The sequence below is a fragment of the Oncorhynchus kisutch genome, linkage group LG3, assembly GCF_002021735.2.
Source record: "Oncorhynchus kisutch isolate 150728-3 linkage group LG3, Okis_V2, whole genome shotgun sequence".
Lineage (NCBI taxonomy): Eukaryota > Metazoa > Chordata > Actinopteri > Salmoniformes > Salmonidae > Oncorhynchus > Oncorhynchus kisutch.
In genome coordinates, this window is record NC_034176.2 from 18,198,818 (window position 1) to 18,218,401 (window position 19,584).

The 19,584-nt window shown below is 40.5% G+C and overlaps 1 protein-coding gene across 1 annotated transcript; it reads right to left on the reverse strand.

Annotated features, from left to right (window-relative positions):
• Nucleotides 1-1,116: 1,116 nt before the first annotated feature.
• Nucleotides 1,117-19,219, reverse strand: LOC109871524 (sodium-dependent serotonin transporter). Its single transcript, XM_020462415.2, has 13 exons — nucleotides 18,918-19,219; nucleotides 17,307-17,441; nucleotides 16,754-16,973; nucleotides 15,958-16,096; nucleotides 15,549-15,683; nucleotides 9,663-9,766; nucleotides 8,111-8,238; nucleotides 7,801-7,913; nucleotides 7,558-7,689; nucleotides 7,216-7,315; nucleotides 6,675-6,775; nucleotides 3,879-4,046; nucleotides 1,117-1,445 (listed from the first exon to the last, which is right to left on the reverse strand). Exons 1-13 carry the CDS (start codon nucleotides 19,138-19,140, stop codon nucleotides 1,362-1,364), a joined length of 1,782 nt encoding a protein of 593 aa, XP_020318004.1. The 5' UTR covers nucleotides 19,141-19,219; the 3' UTR covers nucleotides 1,117-1,361.
• Between the last annotated feature and the right edge of the window lie 365 nt (nucleotides 19,220-19,584).

A 19,584-nucleotide genomic window follows, 5' to 3' on the forward strand; every position in this document is an offset into this window, starting at 1 on the left:
GTTTATCCCAACAACAAACACTTAGGAGAAAATATTTTGTAGTCCCTTTGCAACTGGTATTTACTAAGAAACTGGTCAAATGGGTACCAACTGGTTCAAAACAATTGGGAAAGGCCCAGAAACCAAATGCATAACAATAATTATGTTATTATCATTTCACCTACATTTCCAAGTAAATTCCAGGTAAATAAAGGACTATGAAATAAAGCATAACCAAAAATGAAATACTTTTAGCAGCTTATTTGGTCTCATCTGCTAACTGCATTATTTGAGGTAGGCCTAATCCTTTTAACTTGCATGTTGGTGAGGAACTATTGTTAGTAAAAATCCATTGAAAAAACATTTAAGACATCAACCATTTGTCAGCCACACAGTATAACTTGTTTTACTTATCACACATAACAAATTACATTATCTGTATGAAAAACAGTTATTGACATGTATATTAATACATATTGGTTATTCATCTTATTGAACCAATACTCTTAAAAATATCCCCTGCATTTTATGTTTTGGGATGTTGATGAGATTTTTTCCAGAACTGCTTCTCACTGTGGTTGCTTAAAAGGGTACGCCACAAAAAAACAAAACACAATAGTAATTTAATGTGACTGGGTCATGTTTTTGAACTCTTAATAATAACCTAGCAAAAATAAGTCATTGATGAGAAGTGACTGCATTGTGTCCTTCAGTCTTACAACCTTATCTTATTATGACAGTCTTAGTAAGATGCTCTTTGTGATTGTGTGGTTGTCTCAAGCCGTAGAAACCTGTCTTGGGATCAGCCATGCATTTTCTGTCCAAAATAAAAATGTATTTTAAGGATACTTTCAGACTGAATATTCATTCGTATTTCATTTTATTCTCTTTACATTAAAGTCCCCTGTTACACTTTACTTGGATAGTCATACTATCAACAAACTATCTGTTGATAAGCAACTGCTTGCTAAGGTTACAGTTAGGGTTAGGTTTAGAATAAGGGTTAGGGTAAGGGTGAAGGTTAGAGTTAGAGCTAGGGTTAGGATAAGGGTTAAGGTTAAGGTTAGGGTTAGGTTTAGAATAAGGGTTAGGGTAAGGGTGAAGGTTAGCGTTAGAGCTAGGGTTAGGATAAGGGTTAAAGTTAGGGTTAGGATTAGTAGATAGTTAGTTGAAATGTTACCGATAGTCTGTAGATATTCTGTAGAGCATCTACAGATGTACTAACAGACTATTTGTGTTTATTGTACTCATTGAGCTACAGAAAAAAAGATTTGTCGAATGCTCCATGAGATTGATCTGTGTCTGCTGATTTGGCTCTCGTTCAGGAGTCTGTTGGTAGCAACATAATGTGCCTGCCTGGGTTCTTGGCAACGTGGGTGCTTCTATGGAACAGTACTCATGTTGAGGGAGTCTGTGTGGATCTCTGGCATAATGGTCCTCTCAGGTCTCAGACACACAGCTAGGCGCTGGGGACAACAACAGGTAGACACAAAGGATGTGGAACAATATATAGTTAAACCATGTGTCATCCACTTATCACATATTGATACTGTATACAGTATATAAGATATATGCTTCTTTTAGACCACACATACCACACTACTCATCTATGTCTTGTCAATAGCCAGCACAGTGCATGACTGTACATACAGTTGAAGTCGGAAGTTTACATACACTTTGGAGTCAGTAAAACTCTTTTTTCAACGACTCCACAAATTTCTTGTTAACAAACAATAGTTTTGGCAAGTCGGTTAGGACATCTACTTTGTGCAGGACACAAGTCATTTTTCCAACAATTGTTTACAGACACATTATTTCACTTATAATTCACTGTATCACAATTCCAGTGGGTCAGAAGTTGACATGCACTAAGTTGACTGTGCCTTTAAAGAGCTTGGACAATTCCAGAAAATGATGTCATGGCTTTAGAAGCTTCTGATCGGCTAATTGACATCATTTGAGTCAATTTTAGGTGTACCTGTGGATGTATTTTAAGGCCTATCTTCAAACTCAGTGCCTCTTTGCTTGACATCACAGGAAAATCTAAATAAATCAGCCAAGACCTCAGACAAAAAATCATAGACCTCCACAAATCTGGTTAAATCTTGGGAGCAATTTCCAAATGCCTAAAGTTACCACATTCATCTGTACAAAAAATAGTATGCAACTATAAACACCACGGAACCACGCAGCCATCATACCACTCAGGAAGGAGACGCGTTCTGTCTTCTTGAGATGAACGTACTTTGGTGCGAAAAGTGCAAATCAATCCCAGAACAACAGCAAAGAACCTTGTGAAGATGTTGGAGGAAACAGGTACAAAAGTATCTATATCCACAGTAAAACAAGTCCTATATCGACATAACCTGAAAGGCCGCTCAGCAAGGAAGAAGCCACTGCTCCAAAACCGCCATACAACGGTTTGCAACTGCACATGGGGACAAAGCTCGTACTTTTTGGAGAAATGTCCTCTGGTCTGATGAAACAAAAATAGAACTGTTTGGCCATAATGACCGTTGTTAAGTTTGGAGGGAAAAGGCGGAGGCTTGTAAGCTGAAGAACACCATCCCAACCGTGAAGCACAGGGGTGGCAGCATCATGTTGTGAGGGTACTTTGCTGCAGGAGGGACGGGTGCACTTCACAAAATAGATGGTATCATGAGGAGGGAAAATTATGTGGATATATTGACGCAACATCTCAAGACATCAGTCAGGAAGTTAAAGCTTGGTCGCAAATGGGTCTTCCAAAGGGACAATGACCCCAAGCATACTTCCAAAGTTGTGGCAAAATGGCTTAAGGACAACAAAGTCAAGGTATTGGAGTGGCCATCACAAAGTCCTGACCTCAATCCTATAGAATATTTGTGGGCAGAACTGAAAAAGCGTGTGCGAGCAAGGAGGCCTACAAACCTGACTCAGTTACACCAGCTCTGTCAGGAGGAATGGGCCAAAATTCACCCAACTTATTGTGGGAAGCTTGTGGAAGGCTACCCGAAACGTTTGACCCAAGTTAAACTATTTAAAGACAATGCTACCAAATACTAATTGAGTGTATGTAAACTTCTGACCCACTGGGAATGTGATGAAAGAAATTAAAGCTGAAATAAATAATTATCTTTACTATCCTTCTGACATTTCACATTCTTAAAATAAAGTGGTGATCCTAACTGACCTAAGACAGGGAATTTTTACTATGATTAACTGTCATGAATTGTGAAAAACTGAGTTTAAATGTATTTGGCTAAGGTGTATGTAAACTTCAACTGTACAACACCAGGCTGTATCAAGTCTTGTAGATTACATTGGAGCAGTGCTTCTCAGCTGGTTTACTCTCGGCACCCAAACTGAACCAGGTTGTCTTAGTCGCGACCCAATATTGGCATTGCGAAAAATAATTGCCAAAATACAATTTGGGAAACTACTTGTAATGTAGTAAATGTAGCAATTATATGACAAGGGAACAGCATTCCAACTTCTTTCGACGTCAATAATAACATTTTGTCCATATTCTTGATGAAGAATGTTAATAAACTCACTGGTTTGAGACACAAACCAAAATAGCGCTGCTAATAGCTCTATATTGAAAATACTGTGATTGAAGAAAAACATTTCAGAGATGTTTCAAAATGTAAGTTCATTGTCATTTCTACCACAGGAGGTTGGTGGCACCTTAACTGGAGCGGTATCAGTGGAATGGTATCAAATACATCAAAAACATGGTTTCCATTTGTTTGATGCCATTTCATTTACTCCATTCCAGCCTTTATTATGAGCCATCCTCCCCTCAACAGCCTCCACTAATTTCTACACACTTTCTACCTGGTTTAAGCCGTTTAAGTTCAGACTGGAGTCCCAGGTCGTGACCCACCAGTTGAGAATCGCTGCATTAGAGGCCTGACCTGTTTCAGTGATCCGGGGGTCCACACCAGCTTGTAGACCATATAGATGGGGATCCACATGAAGGATGAGGCACCGATGATGTAGCCCACCGTAATGCTCCAGTCTGGGTACTTGTAGTCAAAGAGTTGGAGGGGCGCTGGCTTGAGCAGGGAGCTCACTATTATATACTGTGAAAGCAGAGCGACAAAGACAAACAGTAAAGTCTCACACGCCACACTCATATTTTTCTCAATTCGAATTTACATGTGACAATGACATGCACCCTATTAGATGCCCGTTGGGCCTCTACAAATGTTTCTCTTTATTTTGTGAGATGATCACAGACCATCTAGGGAGATGAGGGCAGAAACAATTTAGCCCATACCAAAAAGGGAGAATAATAAAGAAAGCTAGCTCGATGTAAATGTCAGCTCTTTCAGCAGTGGAAGGCTAAGAGAGATTAAAGGAGATGTATGCAAAGTGAAGGCAGGGATATTAAGTTATGCAGGTGAATGAAATGGACATTTACAGGGAAAATATTGTAGAATATAAACAGGAGAAAACAAGATTTGGATAAGACATTGATGCAGGAGGGAGATGTGTGTCCCCTACTTCAGATTGAATAATTGAAGGTGGAGAAGGGTTCTATGCTGAAATGCTTAAATTCTGCAGGTATAACCCATAATGGTGCAGTTATAATACATTGTAATTCTTGCCATGTGCATTTATGACCCTTTTATAATGTCTTACAATCAACTCATAATGAGCCTGATTAAATAACAACCATTTTGAGTCAGTTGAAATTAGGATCGTTTTTAGATACATAGCATTTTACAAACGGTATTTTAAGCCACTTTAAAGACTTATACATGTCTACTACAAGTTATAAAGCATTATACCTGTAGGATTTAAGCAAAGTGTAACCATGCAGTCTCTGGCAAAGTCCAAATGAAATGTTAGCACATCTGATCCTACACTAACCATCCACCCATGTCATTTAACCTGCCATGACGATTGGCATGTTAGGGCAAGTTACCCAAAGATTTGACGTTTGAGATCTTTGAGAGGTTGACAAAAAACTGATGGGGCGCTGTAGGTCAATCAGATTGAGTCAGATTTGTGAACTAATGGATGGCTAACAATGTTAAATCCGTTTTAATTGTTACAGTATGAGGACAATGCTTGCTTGAATGTGAAACCAGTAGTTCATTGAGCAGACGGCAGACTCAGGAGCCTCGGTTTTTCGGATGACTGCCTTGCCTGGTTCACCAATTACTTTGCAGACAGAGTTCAGTGCGTCAAATCGGAGGGCATGCTGTCTGGTCCTCTGGCAGTCTCTATGGGGGTGCCACAGGGTTCAATTCTCGGGCCGACTCTTTTCTCTGTGTATATCAATGATGTTGCTCTTGCTGCGGGCGATTCCCTGATCCACCTCTACGCAGACGACACCATTCTATATACCTTCGGCCCGTCTTTGGACACTGTGCTATCTAACCTCCAAACAAGCTTCAATGCCATACAACACTCCTTCCGTGGCCTCCAACTGCTCTTAAACGCTAGTAAAACCAAATGCATGCTTTTCAACCGGTCGCTGCCTGCACCCGCATGCCCGACTAGCATCACCACCCTGGATGGTTCCGACCTAGAATATGTGGACGTCTATAAGTACCTAGGTGTCTGGCTAGACTGCAAACTCTCCTTCCAGACTCATATCAAACATCTCCAATCGAAAATCAAATCAAGAGTCGGCTTTCTATTCCGCAACAAAGCCTCCTTCACTCACGCCGCCAAGCTTACCCTAGTAAAACTGACTATCCTACCGATCCTCGACTTCGGCGATGTCATCTACAAAATGGCTTCCAACACTCTACTCAGCAAACTGGATGCAGTCTATCACAGTGCCATCCGTTTCGTCACTAAAGCACCTTATACCACCCACCACTGCGACTTGTATGCTCTAGTCGGCTGGCCCTCGCTACATATTCGTCGCCAGACCCACTGGCTCCAGGTCATCTACAAGTCCATGCTAGGTAAAGCTCCGCCTTATCTCAGCTCACTGGTCACGATGGCAACACCCATCCGTAGCACGCGCTCCAGCAGGTGTATCTCACTGATCATCCCTAAAGCCAACACCTCATTTGGCCGCCTTTCGTTCCAGTACTCTGCTGCCTGTGACTGGAACGAATTGCAAAAATCGCTGAAGTTGGAGACTTTTATCTCCCTCACCAACTTCAAACATCAGCTATCTGAGCAGCTAACCGATCGCTGCAGCGGTACATAGTCTATTGGTAAATAGCCCACCCTTTTTCACCTACCTCATCCCCATACTGTTTTTATTTATTTACTTTTCTGCTCTTTTGCACACCAATATCTCTACCTGTACATGACCATCTGATCATTCATCACTCCAGTGTTAATCTGCAAAATTGTAATTATTTGCCTACCTCCTCATGCCTTTTGCACACATTGTATATAGACTCCCCCTTTGGTTTCTACTGTGTTATTGACTTGTTAATTGTTTACTCCATGTGTAACTCTTTGTTGTCTGCTCACACTGCTATGCTTTATCTTGGCCAGGTCGCAGTTGCAAATGAGAACTTGTTCTCAACTAGCCTACCTGGTTAAATAAAGGTGTTCTCAACTAGCCTACCTGGTTAAATAAAGGTGTTCTCAACTAGCCTACCTGGTTAAATAAAGGTGTTCTCAACTAGCCTACCTGGTTAAATAAAGGTGAAATAAAAAAATAACTAATAAATTGTACAATATATTCCATCATTTCAAATCTTATCGGTTGGTTGCCCTACGGTTGTGCTTACCGCTAGAAATGCAGGACTAATAGCCACCCAGCACACCTTCCAGAATAATCCAGGATAATAGCCTAACATGGATTTAATGTCATTGCTGAATCTTGTGATACCTGAAACAAATGAAAATTGAAGAGAGAGGGTTAAACAACACTATGACAACAACTTGAAAAAAAATATTCTAAAAATAACTTTGTCATGTGCAATCTGAAAAATGTATTGTTAACAGGATCCATAATGCACTTCTTCAGCTTTTACAACCACAACAAAATATGGAATTACATGTTAGTCATTTTAGCAGACACTCTTATCCAGAGCAATTTACAGTAGTAATTAGGGTTAAGTGCCTTGCTCAAGGGCACATTGTCCGATTTTTCATCTGATCGGGGATTCAAACCAGCGACCGTTTGGTTACTGACCCAGCGCTTTTAAACGCTGGGATACCTGCAGTATAAATGAGGCAGTATGAATTAAAATGTCTTTCTAATGCAAGATACTACTAGGAGTATAGGAAGCGTAAACTGTAATATCACCATTAGTTCACCATTCTTACCATAGAACCAGGAAACAGCGATGGCCTCAAGAAAACCAACAGCAATGATGGAGGAACCCACCCCAAATTCCTCCAGCAGTTTCACCACATAGGCCCCACCCTGAGAGAAACACATGCTTGTCACTCGTGTGGCAAATGTATCATTCTAATCAAGTTACTCAAAATAGAACGGATTGTTCATTTACTATTCATTTATATTCTATTATTTAGCCTGTCTACAGTGCCATCTTGAAATGACAACTGTAGCATCAGCCGCTTCCACATTCTAGTCCTCAAGTGCTCTAAAAAAACATTTTCTTAACCTGTTGTAGTCTGTCTTCAAAGTGCTAAATTCTTATTTACATTGGTAAGAGTGCTGAGGGAGCCCAAAAAGCACACAACGACCAAGCCCAGTACAAACAGCTCCCGTCTGTGTGCCAGGTATTCAGGGTATTCATCCATCACAGCAGTAATGATAGCCTCCAGTCCTCCGAACTTAGACAGAAATTAGAGCGGGCTACGTCAATGAGAGTGATTACATACAACAATTAAAGATCACTTAATTTAGAGATAATCTGATACATCAAATTAGGCAAGTCTTCATACCGTGCTGTCAAGCCCAAGAGTGATCATCATCACGAAGAAGATAATGGCGAAGAACGTTGATCCTGTCATGTTGGCTATGGCCTCTGGATATGTGATGAAGAGTAGGCTTGGACCTGGGGGGTAAATCCCAGGCTGAGAACAATCTCAAAGCTACAATGTCCTATTCTTGTTGTAGATATAGAAATACATTCTTATTGAACAAGTACAGTCAGTTACAGCAGTGTATCAAAAACATATAAATACACCAAAAACAGGTATTGGGAAAACTCTTTAAGTGGTTTTAGAGAGTTAGAGAGTTTTGGCCACTTACCTTTGTCTCTGGCCACATCCTCCACATTCACATTTCTCTTCTCTGCCATGTACCCCAGCATAGTGAAGATCACAAACCCAGACATGAAGCTGGTCAGGCAGTTCACCAGGCTGGTCACTATGGCGTCACTACAGCGTCACAACATAGAGGCAAACATGGTGCCTGTCTGATCATCTCAAGTATTGTCATTCAGATACCTTACTCTGGTTTGTTTGTGAACAGTTGTTACATTGGGATTTTGTAAATGTGGCAACTGCCCCCCAAAATGGATTACCCTTGTAAGACATGTTCTCCAAGCTCGCTAGCCAGCAAGCAAACATAGACAGTGGACCATTGACATACACAGTATTCTAAATGCCATTTTTTCATTTCTATGGGGTGGGCATTCACTTTCTTTTCATTAGGATAACCCTGTCAGTAAGAGTAAGTCCATTCACATTCTGTGTGATTCATGAATGTCTCTGAGAAGCAGCAGTGCCACCGTTTCCTCACCTGTACCACTGTTACACTACTAACCACATTAACCATGTCCACGCCAGCCATCTTACAGGGAGCTTACAATTCAATTTGTCCTTCAGGTGAGCCCCGTCACCCATTCATCTCCCACCACGCTGGACTCACCACTCCCTCTTTCTAATTATAATTACATTGTCTTAAAGAGTTGCTGTGGGACATCCGTTTAAGCCTATCAATTCAAAACATGGTAAATAAATCCCTGTGATTGGCCGATGCTTCCTCCCTCCCCTCCTACATGGGGCTGATGTGTATGAAAGTGAAAGCTATAGTTAGCCTGCCCGAGACACATGTTTCTGCCACTGGATGTCAATGCATGATGGCTTTTTGTGAGAGAGATTGGAAACGCTATTGTGGAGATCCAGCCTCACTTCTACCTACCTCACTGGTTGTGGGGCATTCAGGACGAGGAGCAACTTCCTTTTCCACCCTGGACAAGCTTACCTCCTCTAAGTCATACTGGGTTTGACTTTTTAATTGTTTGGAAGTGATTGATTGATTGATGTGGTTCACAGTTTCAGAAATGGAAGGTTTGTGGGTTTGATTCCCACTGGGGCCACCCTTAGTGTAAGTCGCTTCGAATATAAGTGTCTACTAAATGGCATATGTGAATACAGGCAGATATACTGTAGCTTAATTGATCAAAGTCTCCCATTTCTCCAGGTGTGTTGTGTGCAAGTGACCCAAAAGATTGAGTAAGACTTTATAATACATTTAATGAATAACCCATTATACATGTTTATAAGTGGTTTATATATTTGAAATGCTTATGAATATGAATGTTAATAAAGCTTAGGCTATATGTTTCTAAATGCTACCAACCAAATAATTAAAGTTATTTAATAATAGTTTATAAATAGTTAATTTAATGCTTTTTCATGAAGATTATCACAAAGAGTTAGGCATAATTGAGCCAAATCATTTGGGATAAAACTTCTGCCAAATTGCATACCTTTAAAAAAAAGTTACTTCTGTAAAAATGGATAATCAGAAGTGTGTATTTACTATTATTCAAAGGAGTTTTAGTATCAGCTCTTACCGATAACAGTTGTTGGTGAAGGGGTTGTAGCTGGAGAGGGCAAGGAGTACCCCAAAGCCTGGCCCCAAGGAGAAGAAGATCTGAGCCGCAGCATCTACCCACACCTACAAAACACATGGAGATGAATTACACTCACATGACCGAACCTGTGGAATTCTATCTCACCATATTCACTAAATAAGCACTTAGGAAATTTACCTGAACTCTCATAATGTCAGACTTGGTGCTTTGACCTGTATTGTCTCCGTGCATTACTCAACAGAATAAAGACCTGTTTTAAGCTACTGAAGCCTAACTGTTCCTGTCTGTCTGTCTTTCTGTTTGTCTCTCTACCCGTCTGTCTGTCCAACCTCGACTCAGGGATCGACTAAACATAGTAAATGAACATTTGTATGTTACGTTTCATATGGTATGTATTCATTTGTGGACGTCCATCATCCATTTCGTATGATATGTTAAGTACTGAATTTCATACAATATGTTCCGAATTTGCAATATGCATGATATAACTAATTCCAATTTGTTGTGGCTAACATTAGCTAGGTGCAGGCCCGTGCACAAACCTTTGGTGGAGTAGGTGCTTAAAGTGAAAAAAGGGCACACCCCCAAATACACTGAGTGTAAAAAACATTAAGGACACCTGATCTTTCCATGTCATAGACCGACCAGGTGAATCCAGGTGAAAGCTATGATCCCTTATTGATGTCACTTGTTAAATCCACTTTAATCAGTGCATATGAAGGGGAGGAGACAGGTTAAAGAATGCTTTTAAGCCTTGAGAAAATGGAGACATGGATTGTGTGTGTGTTCCATTCAGAGGGTGAATGGGCAAGACAACATACTTAGGTGCCTTTGAACGGGGTATGGTAGCAGGTGCCAGGCGCACCGGTTTGTGTCAAGAGCTGCTGGGTTTTCCACACTCAAGAGTTTCCTGTGTGTATCAAGAATGGTCCACCACCCAAAGGACATTCAGCCAACTTGACACAACTGTGGGAAACATTGAAGCTAGCATTGGCCAGAATCGATGCAGCGCGACATATTTCCTTCCGTCGCATAGAGTTGATCAGGTTGTTGATTTGTGGCCTGTGGAATGTTGTCCCAATCCTCTTCAATGTTCAATGGCTGTGCAAAGTTGCTGGATATTGGCGAGATATCCTCAATGGGTGACATGTCTGGTTAATTTGCAGGCCATTTAAGAACAGCTTCAAGGAATTGTGTACAGATCCTTGTGACATGGGGCAGTGCATTATCATGCTGAAACATCAGATGAATGGCGGTGGATGAATGGTATGACAATGGACCTCAGGATCTTGTCACGGCATCTCTGTGCATTAAAATTGCCATGGATAAAATGCAATTGTGTTCGCCTGCCCATACCATAAACCCACCGCCACCATGGGGCGCTCTGTTCACAATGTTGACATCAGCAAACCGCTCGCCCACACGACGCTATACATGTTGTGAGGCTGGTTGAGGTACTGCCAATTTCTCTAAAATGATGTAGGAGATGGCTTATGGTAGAGAAATTAACATTCAATCATTCAACAGCTCTGGTGGACATTCCTGCAGTCAGAATGCCATTTGCATGCTCCCTCAAAACTTGAGACATCTGTGGTATTGTGTTGTGTGACAAAACTGCACATTTTAGAGTGGCCTTTTATTGTCCCCAGCACAAGGTGCACCTGTGTAATGATCATGTTGTTGAATCAGCTTCTTGATATGCCACACCAGTGAGGTGGATGGATTATCTTGGCAAAGGAGACATGCTCACTAACAGGGATGTAACCAAAATTGTGCACAAAATTTGACATAAATTATATTTTTGTGCATATGGAAAATTTCTGGAATCTTTTATTTCAGCTCATGAAACATGGGACCAGAACTTTACATGTGACATTACTATTTTTGTTCAGCATATATCTATACAGTACCAGTCAAACTCATTCATGGGTTTTTCTTTATTTTTACAATTTTCTATATTGTAGAATAATCCAAACTATGAAATAATACATATGGAATCATGTAGTAACCAAAAAAGTGTTCAACAAATCTAAATATGTGTTATATTTGCGATTCTTCAAATAGCCACCCTTTGCCTTGATGACAGCTTTGGACGCTCTTCGCATTCTCTCAACCAGATTCACCTGGAATGATTTTCCAACAGTCTTGAAGGAGTTCCCACATACGCTGAGCACTAGTTGGCTACTTTTCCTTCACTCTGCGGTCCAACTCATCCCAAACCATCTCCATTTGGTTGAGGTCGGGGGATTGTGGAGGCCAGGTCATCTGATGCAGCACTTGTCACTCTCCTTCTTGGTAAAATAGCCCTTACACAGCCTGGAGGTGTGTTGGGTCATTGTCCTGTTGAAAAACAAATGATAGTCCCACTAAACCCAAACCAGATGGGATAGAGTTCTAAATAAATCCCAGACAGTGTCACCAGCAAAGCACCCACACACCATAACACCGCCTCCTGCATGCTTTACGGTGGGAACCACACATGCGGAGATCATCCGTTCACCCACACTCCAATTTGGACTTCAGACCAAACAACAAATTTCCACCAGTCTAATGTCCATTGGTCGTGTTTCTTTTCCCAAGCAAGTCTCTTGGTATGATTGGTGTCCTTTAGTAGTGGTTTCTTTGCAGCAAGTCGACCATGAAGGCCTGATTCACATAGTCTCCTCTGAAAAGTTTATGTTCAGATGTGTCTGTTACTTGAACTCTGTGAAGCATTTATTTGGGCTGAAATTTCTGAGGCTGGTAACTCTAATGAACTCATCCTCTGCAGCAGAGGTAACTCTGGGTCTTCCATTCTTGTGGCGGTCCTCATGAGAGTCAGTTTCATCATAGCGCTTGATGGTTTTCGCGACTGCACTTGAAGAAACTTTAAAAGTTCTTGAAATGTTCCTTATTGACTGACCTTGATGTCTTAAAGTAACGATGGACTGTCGTTTCTCATTGCTTATTTCAGCTGTTCTTGCCATAATATGTACTTGGTATTTTACCAAATAGGGCTATCTTCTGTTTACCCCCCTACCTTGTCACAACACAACTGATTGGCTCAAACGCATTAAGAAGGAAAGAAATTCCACAAATTAACTTTTAAGAAGGAACACCTATTAATTTAAATGCATTCCAGATGACTACCTCATGAAGCTGCTTGAGAGAATGTCAAGTGTGTGCAAAGCTGTCATCAAGGCAAAGTGTGGCTATTTGAAAAATCTCAAATATAAAATATATTTTGATTTTATTAACACTTTTCTGGTTACTACATGATTCCATATGTGTTATTTCATAGTTTTGATGTCTTCACTATTATTCTACAATGTAGAAAATAGTAAAAATAAAGAAAAACACTTGAATGAGTAGGAGTTCAAAAACGTTTGACCAGTAGTGCTTCTACACCTGCATTGCTTGCTGTTTGGGGTTTTAGGCTGGGTTTCTGTACAGCACTTTGAGATATCAGCTGATGTACGAAGGGCTATATAAATAAATTTGATTAGATTAGTGTATAAACAGTGCATTTGGAAAGTATTCAGACCTCTTCACTTTTTCCACATTTTGTTACGTCACTGCCTTATTCTAAAATGGATTAAATAAAATAAATCCCATCATTCTACACACAATACCCCATAATGACAACGTGAAAACAGGTTGATAGAAATGTTTGCAAATGTATAATTTAAAAAAACTTAAATCCATTATTCACATAAGTATTCAGACTCTTTGCTATGAGACTCGAAATTGAGCTCGGTGCATCCCTTTTCCATTGATCATCCTTGAGATGTTTCTACAACTTGATTAGAGTCCTGCTGTGCTGAATTCTATTGATTGGACATGATTTGGAAGGGCACACACCTGTCTATATAAAGTCCTACAGTTGACAGTGCATGTCAGAGCAAAAACCAAGCCATGAGGTTGAAGGAATTGTCCGTAGCGCTCCAAGACAGAATTGGAAGAAGTTTGGAACCACCAAGACTCTTCCTAGAGCTGACCGCCCAACCTAACTGAGCAATCGGGGGAGAAGGGCCTTGGTCAGGGAGGTGACCAAGAACCCAAAGGTCACTCTGACAGGGCTCCAGAGTTCCTCTGTGGAGCTGGGAGAATCTTCCAGAAGGACAACCATCTGTGCAGCCCTCCACCAATCAGGTCTTTATTGTAGAGTGAGATATGTAGATGTAAATGTAGATAACACTTTTATTTCCCTTTTGACCCCCCATTTTAATTGCATAGAGAATCAGGGGAAATCCAGATGATCAAATGTGTCACACAAGCATGAGGATGTCGTGCTCGAAGGGGGTGTTCATGAATGCACCTATGGGATGCTCGGGGGGGGGGGGGGGGGTTTATGCCGCAACCCATGGGATATGCCAACGGGACAAGTGCATTAGCGCATTGCTCTGCATTCGCGGTGACAGAAGGGCAGAGGAGGGGGCTTTTTTCAAGATTTATGAGTTTATGAGAAATGATCTAATTTGATGGGCAATTTGTTGCATTTAAAGTTACAAGGCCACCAATCAAAAGGGCACTTTTTTCACAGGAGGGCAAAAGGGCAGGCGCTCCAGCATCCCTATGGCTCTATCTGTGCACGTGCCTGGCTAGGTGGCTAGGTGGCTAACATTAGCTAGGCTAGGGTTTAGGGTTAGGGTTAGGGGTTAAGGTTATGTCTTTGAGGCCAGGCTGGTCTGCCTGCCTGCCTGCCTGTCTATCTGTGATAATCCTCTGCTATTCTAGAGATTTAAATGCTATGCAATTTATGTTCTCATTTTAAAATTGTTCCATTTCGGACAGCTGATTCCATCCAAGCATCAAATCATATCAAATCAAATCAAGCACAGTGTTTCTTGCTGAATACATAATAAATACCATGTAACACTTCAAATGAAAGTCTGCACATAATAATATATAACTTTTTATTAGCATGTATGCACCTTTATGTCTATGCACATTTTGCTGTTTTGTAGTCAGGATAATAGTAAGCTATTATAAAGGGGGTCATACATGCTGATGTCAAGTCTTGTAATGCATTGCACATCATAATGCATTATACCTGCAGCGTAAGCACAAATTAAAGGGTGTTCATTGAATTGAATTCCAAAATTGTAATTTTCTGTATTTTCCGATGGATTTCTGTGACCTGTTGTGTCCAATGACAGTTGTGCTGAATGATAGCCTCATACAGATCCTATTTCACAGCTGTACTGAGTGATCTGAAGAGGAGCATGCATTTGGAGAGGGAGAGGAGGACGAAAAGAGAAAGTATATGTGTGATTGCGAGAGAATGGAGTGGGGGGCTTTGTTAATGTAAAAAACATCTAAACCAATTACGCATCTCATTATCACATGCTGTGGCTTATTTATGCATCTCATCTCATCATTATTCCCTTGAACCAAAGCACTCACTCATACTGAGCCAACAACACAGCACTGGACCATGAGACACTAGAAATTAAAGGACATATGATAGACTGTTCCCAATATACTGGTTGCAATGAACTCAGTCTGCCATCCCCATCACCAGAAAGGCAAGTTTACACGTCCTCTTCATCACCAGGGAAATAACATTATTTTGTATGGGATTGACTGTGTTTGACCACTGCTGTGCACTTCCTTTCTTTGATGGATTTTGACACAGGCGGGTGCAGAATGCTGTGCTGTGACGTGCAAAAAAAAACTACTGTGTATGTACAACCAAATAATGACATCATTCTAACATCCCATGCCAAGTTTTTGCCCGCTCAGTCTACTATACCAACTCCCATTTGGTACCAAAATTATCAGACAATTACGCGAAATTCTTCAAGCTATTTGACAGTGTTTCCTGCTCCAAACAGATGATCATATGGAATTGATGTGATCATGTGGAATCTTATCATAACTCACACTGGTCTCGAAGAGTTTCTCCCACTTGGGCTGGAGGTAGAAGACCACTCCCTTCCATGCACCTGGTAGGGTGGCACCACGAATCAACAGGATGAAGAGCACCACATAGGGCAAGGTGGCTGTCACCCACACTACCTGGCACGGTACGGGCAAAGCAGCAGACAGAGAGAGAGAGAGATGAGAAGGGAAGAGAAATTGAGATTATAGCCTTGTGAATCACACTGGACAAGGTATTGTAATGACCCTAGTTTATGAACATCCCCAACTGAAATATCTCTCTGGGGCCAGTGTGTTTGCCTTTGGGTCGAATGAGCTGGTATTAACCACCACCATTTTGCTATAATATGCTCAGGTAATTTCCCCCACACACTGACACCCCTTTCCTGGAAGAGTGGCTTGGACTTGTTACCTTCCCTGATGTCTTCACTCCCTTCCAGAGACTGAAGTAAACGATAGTGAAGATGAGGAAGAGGCAGAGCATCAGCTGCCAGCGAACACCCCCCACGTTACTCAGCCCATCGGACTTGTGGATTTCCAGAACATTCCTCCTAAGGTGGAACAATATATGAGTTGTTTACATGTACTTCCTTTGTCTGTAAGCCTCTGCCTACATACACTGCTAAAACTAAGGATGCTTTGTGGTTCGATATAGATCCTTTTTGAGGGCCATATAATACAGATAGATGATCTTAATTTGATCACCCTGTTGCAGGAGGAAATGTAACATTTGTAGTGTATTTGAGGTTTAAAAAGGCTTTCCACTTTCCACTTTGAAATTACAGACTTAATTTACCAAACCCTACAAAAATATAAATGAATTATAATCCACATAATAATTTACATCCTATTGCTGCAGGATTATTTTCCTGCTGTAGCAAATTGGCTCAAATTAAGATGCTACATCTGTGTAAGCGAGCCATTGAACTATCATTGGTTAGCTAAATAGAGCACCAGTTCTTCTTGCAGTGTGCTAAGTTCATTTCCTGTTTTCTATATAGCTTTACATAATCACAGCATGTTTCAACACTTGTAAGCAAGTGTTTGATGAAAAAACGAAAATGACAATGCACTATTGTGAAATGTAAAAGATGTCTAAATATTTTAATGCAATGAAATGATAAAAATGATGTCAACCCATTGACGTGGTTTTTCGAGATGATGGTAACAGTATTTCACCGTGCTGTCTGCCACTTACATGCACTTACGTGTAAAATTCCTCAGCAGGTGACCTGGAGTAGTTATTCCAGGTCACGTTGTCTTTCAGGAAGTAGTTGGTGCAGTTTTCAGTGTTCCAGGCATTGTCACAGTTGGTCCAGGGCAGGACGCTGGCGAAGGACGAGTAGAAGTAGAAGAGTGCCCAGGCGATGATGGTGTTGTAGTAGAATGAGACGTAGAGCGAGATGACACAGATCGCATACCCAATGCCTGAAACCATGGACAGATGGATCAATGTCATCAGAGAGTAGAGGTGTGTGCCTCAGTGTAAATATGCCTATTATGCCATTTTGAAATGACCAATTAATTTGTAGTAGGCCTAGTGTAAATTGAATTGTACTGTACTTCAATTGACCCACTGTACAAATGATTCCACAGTCACCTTGTACTGTAAATACACTGTTGAATTGTCAACAGTAAGGGTCACCACGTGAACGTGATAAGAAGATGTGTAGTATGCAGGTAATGTAAAGATGTGCAATAGTGTAGGGTCAGTAAGTTGTGAGGTGGGTTGTGTATGAAGGTAGATGATTCCAGTCCTACCTTTGAAGATGGGGCATATGTGTTTCCATATGGATATGGCACCAGTTCTGTGGAACTGTCCCAGTGCCAGTTCCATGTAAAAGAGTGGCACCCCTCCAAAAATCGCCATGACAATGTAGGGGATTAGGAAAGCCCCTGTACACAGATGTAGAGGCAAAATCACAGGTCTGACTCATCACTTTAAGAGGATCACATTGTGTAGATGAAGATGTAGGCCTAACCTCCTCCTCGGGCTATTGCCACAGCGCATAAAGTGTCTGGTGTGCAAGCTAAGATGTGAGACATATTAGGAAGGACAGGCCCTTTACAAATAGTTACTTCTACTACTTCATAGTTTAATATCTGAGTAAGAAAATCATCCATGTCATGCATTATGATGATGATGATTATGATGCAATTATAATGCATTGTAAGACTTTTAAGTCGTATATGAGGCCCTATATTATGTATTATAATAATAAGATGTTATGCATAGAGATACTTAACATATTATTTATAAGCCTTGCTAAAAGACATTATAAAGGCTCATACATTTTTATTAAACAGGTTATAAAGCATTATTTATCTTTAGATACACTTAATCGACTTTTTTGTATTTTATTCGAAAGGAAATCTTATTGCGCACATGTTTGGGTAACGTTATAGCGTCTACGTTTTGGTGACAGTTATTTTAATTGAAAGGAATTACATTATTAAAAGATGTGAAATGTCTTTACTTTTCAAACTGACCATCCGTTAAATGATTGGTAGTTAAAAAAAAATATATATATATATATATAAACTGTATATCCCTACACATGTTATAACTTTAATTTTTTAAATATTCTGAACAGTTATACATGCAAATGGCTACATGCGCTACTTTTAGAGAAGCAGTTCTGTCACTATGGTGGATAAAATCAGTGCATCAAGAAATACTCCCTCGAGTTAAATTGCAAACGATAGCCTTCTACAAATGTGGTGTAAATATAACGGTAAATACAGATGACAGACAAAATAACACAAAAAAATACATTAATCACAGACTGTTTCATTCGTTTATAGCCTATAACCTCGATAGGATATACATTTTCCACTTTCCGTTTTCCGTTTTCAATAATAGTGATTAGATTAGAGGTAGGCCTATGCTTTGTAGCCTCATTCAGCGTCCAACAACATTTGGGACATCGAAACTCGTCTCTTTCGAACTAATCTTGGCGGATGAACTCTCCTAGCTAATATTCTAGGCTATATTACAATCATAAACAGTAAAAACTATGGTACTGTATACGTAGTTCAATGTTTTAATTTGAAGATTAACTAAAAAAAAATATTTAAGTGTGTTTCAGTGAGTTTATTATTGTGGGTTGCAGGCTATACAGCCTGTGAAGCTTATTTCAGCACCATGGACAGCACAAGGTATAGCCTGTCTACCCTGGTGCGCGCATAAGAGCAACTATCATTTTCAAAATCTTTATTACGAACAGGTTGTGTAAAGAATAATATTTATTAATGGCAGCCTACTATCATATCTACTATCAAGAAAGACGGGACCACATAAATGTAACTAAGGGCATAGATTAGCCCACTAAAATATAAAGCAAATAAATCAGTAATTAGAAAAACTCTTACCGCCTCCGTTTTGGTAACAAATGTATGGAAATCTCCACACATTTCCCAAGTCTACCGCGAAGCCAATGACTGATAAAAGAAAATCCATCTTTTTGCTCCATTTGTCTCGTGTGTCCGTCTGTGTGATCACAGGTACCGGCACAGGGTTGGTGTTGTAACCGGGGTTTGAGGGGCCCTGGACGCTCAAGCTTCCCGCTGGGGCCGCTGAGTCTTGGCGGGTCATGGTTGGCAGACTATCAAAACTCAGTCCGCCGTCTGAGCAGGTAAGTTTTAAAAAACTGACAAGCTTCAGAGGCACTGAAGATTCTCGTATTGTGGGCGATGATAGGTCAGACTGGGAGGAGTAAATTGCCAATCACTAGGCTAGTGGAGTAGAACTCCCTCTGCGCACACTAATCAACAAAATGAGCTCCACTCCAACGTCGACGAGTTTTAGGTTTCCTACTTTTTAATAGGTAACATTTTAGACATCCTGCCGTTTTAATGTTGAATTTAGAAGGCTTACAGCCTATTCAAGAGTAGGCCTACTAGGTTATTTGATAAGCAGTTATGTTCAATTGATGTTTTGTTTTAGGTTACCAATATCATTGTTAGGTCACAACAGGTGTCATGATGTATCTTGTCAAGATTAAATTGAGAATGAATTTGCCTGGCTCTGGATCTAAAT

Coding starts and splice junctions, on each gene's coding strand:
- LOC109871524 (XM_020462415.2), bottom strand. CDS start 19,140: ATGACCCGCCAAGACTCAGCGGCCCCAGCGGGAAGCTTGAGCGTCCAG. Junction 9,767..15,548: donor AGAAACTCTTCGAGACCAGT/GTGAGTTATGAT, acceptor TGTGTTTTGTAG/GTGTGGGTAGATGCTGCGGC. Junction 6,776..7,215: donor CGCTGTTTCCTGGTTCTATG/GTAAGAATGGTG, acceptor CATTTGTTTCAG/GTATCACAAGATTCAGCAAT.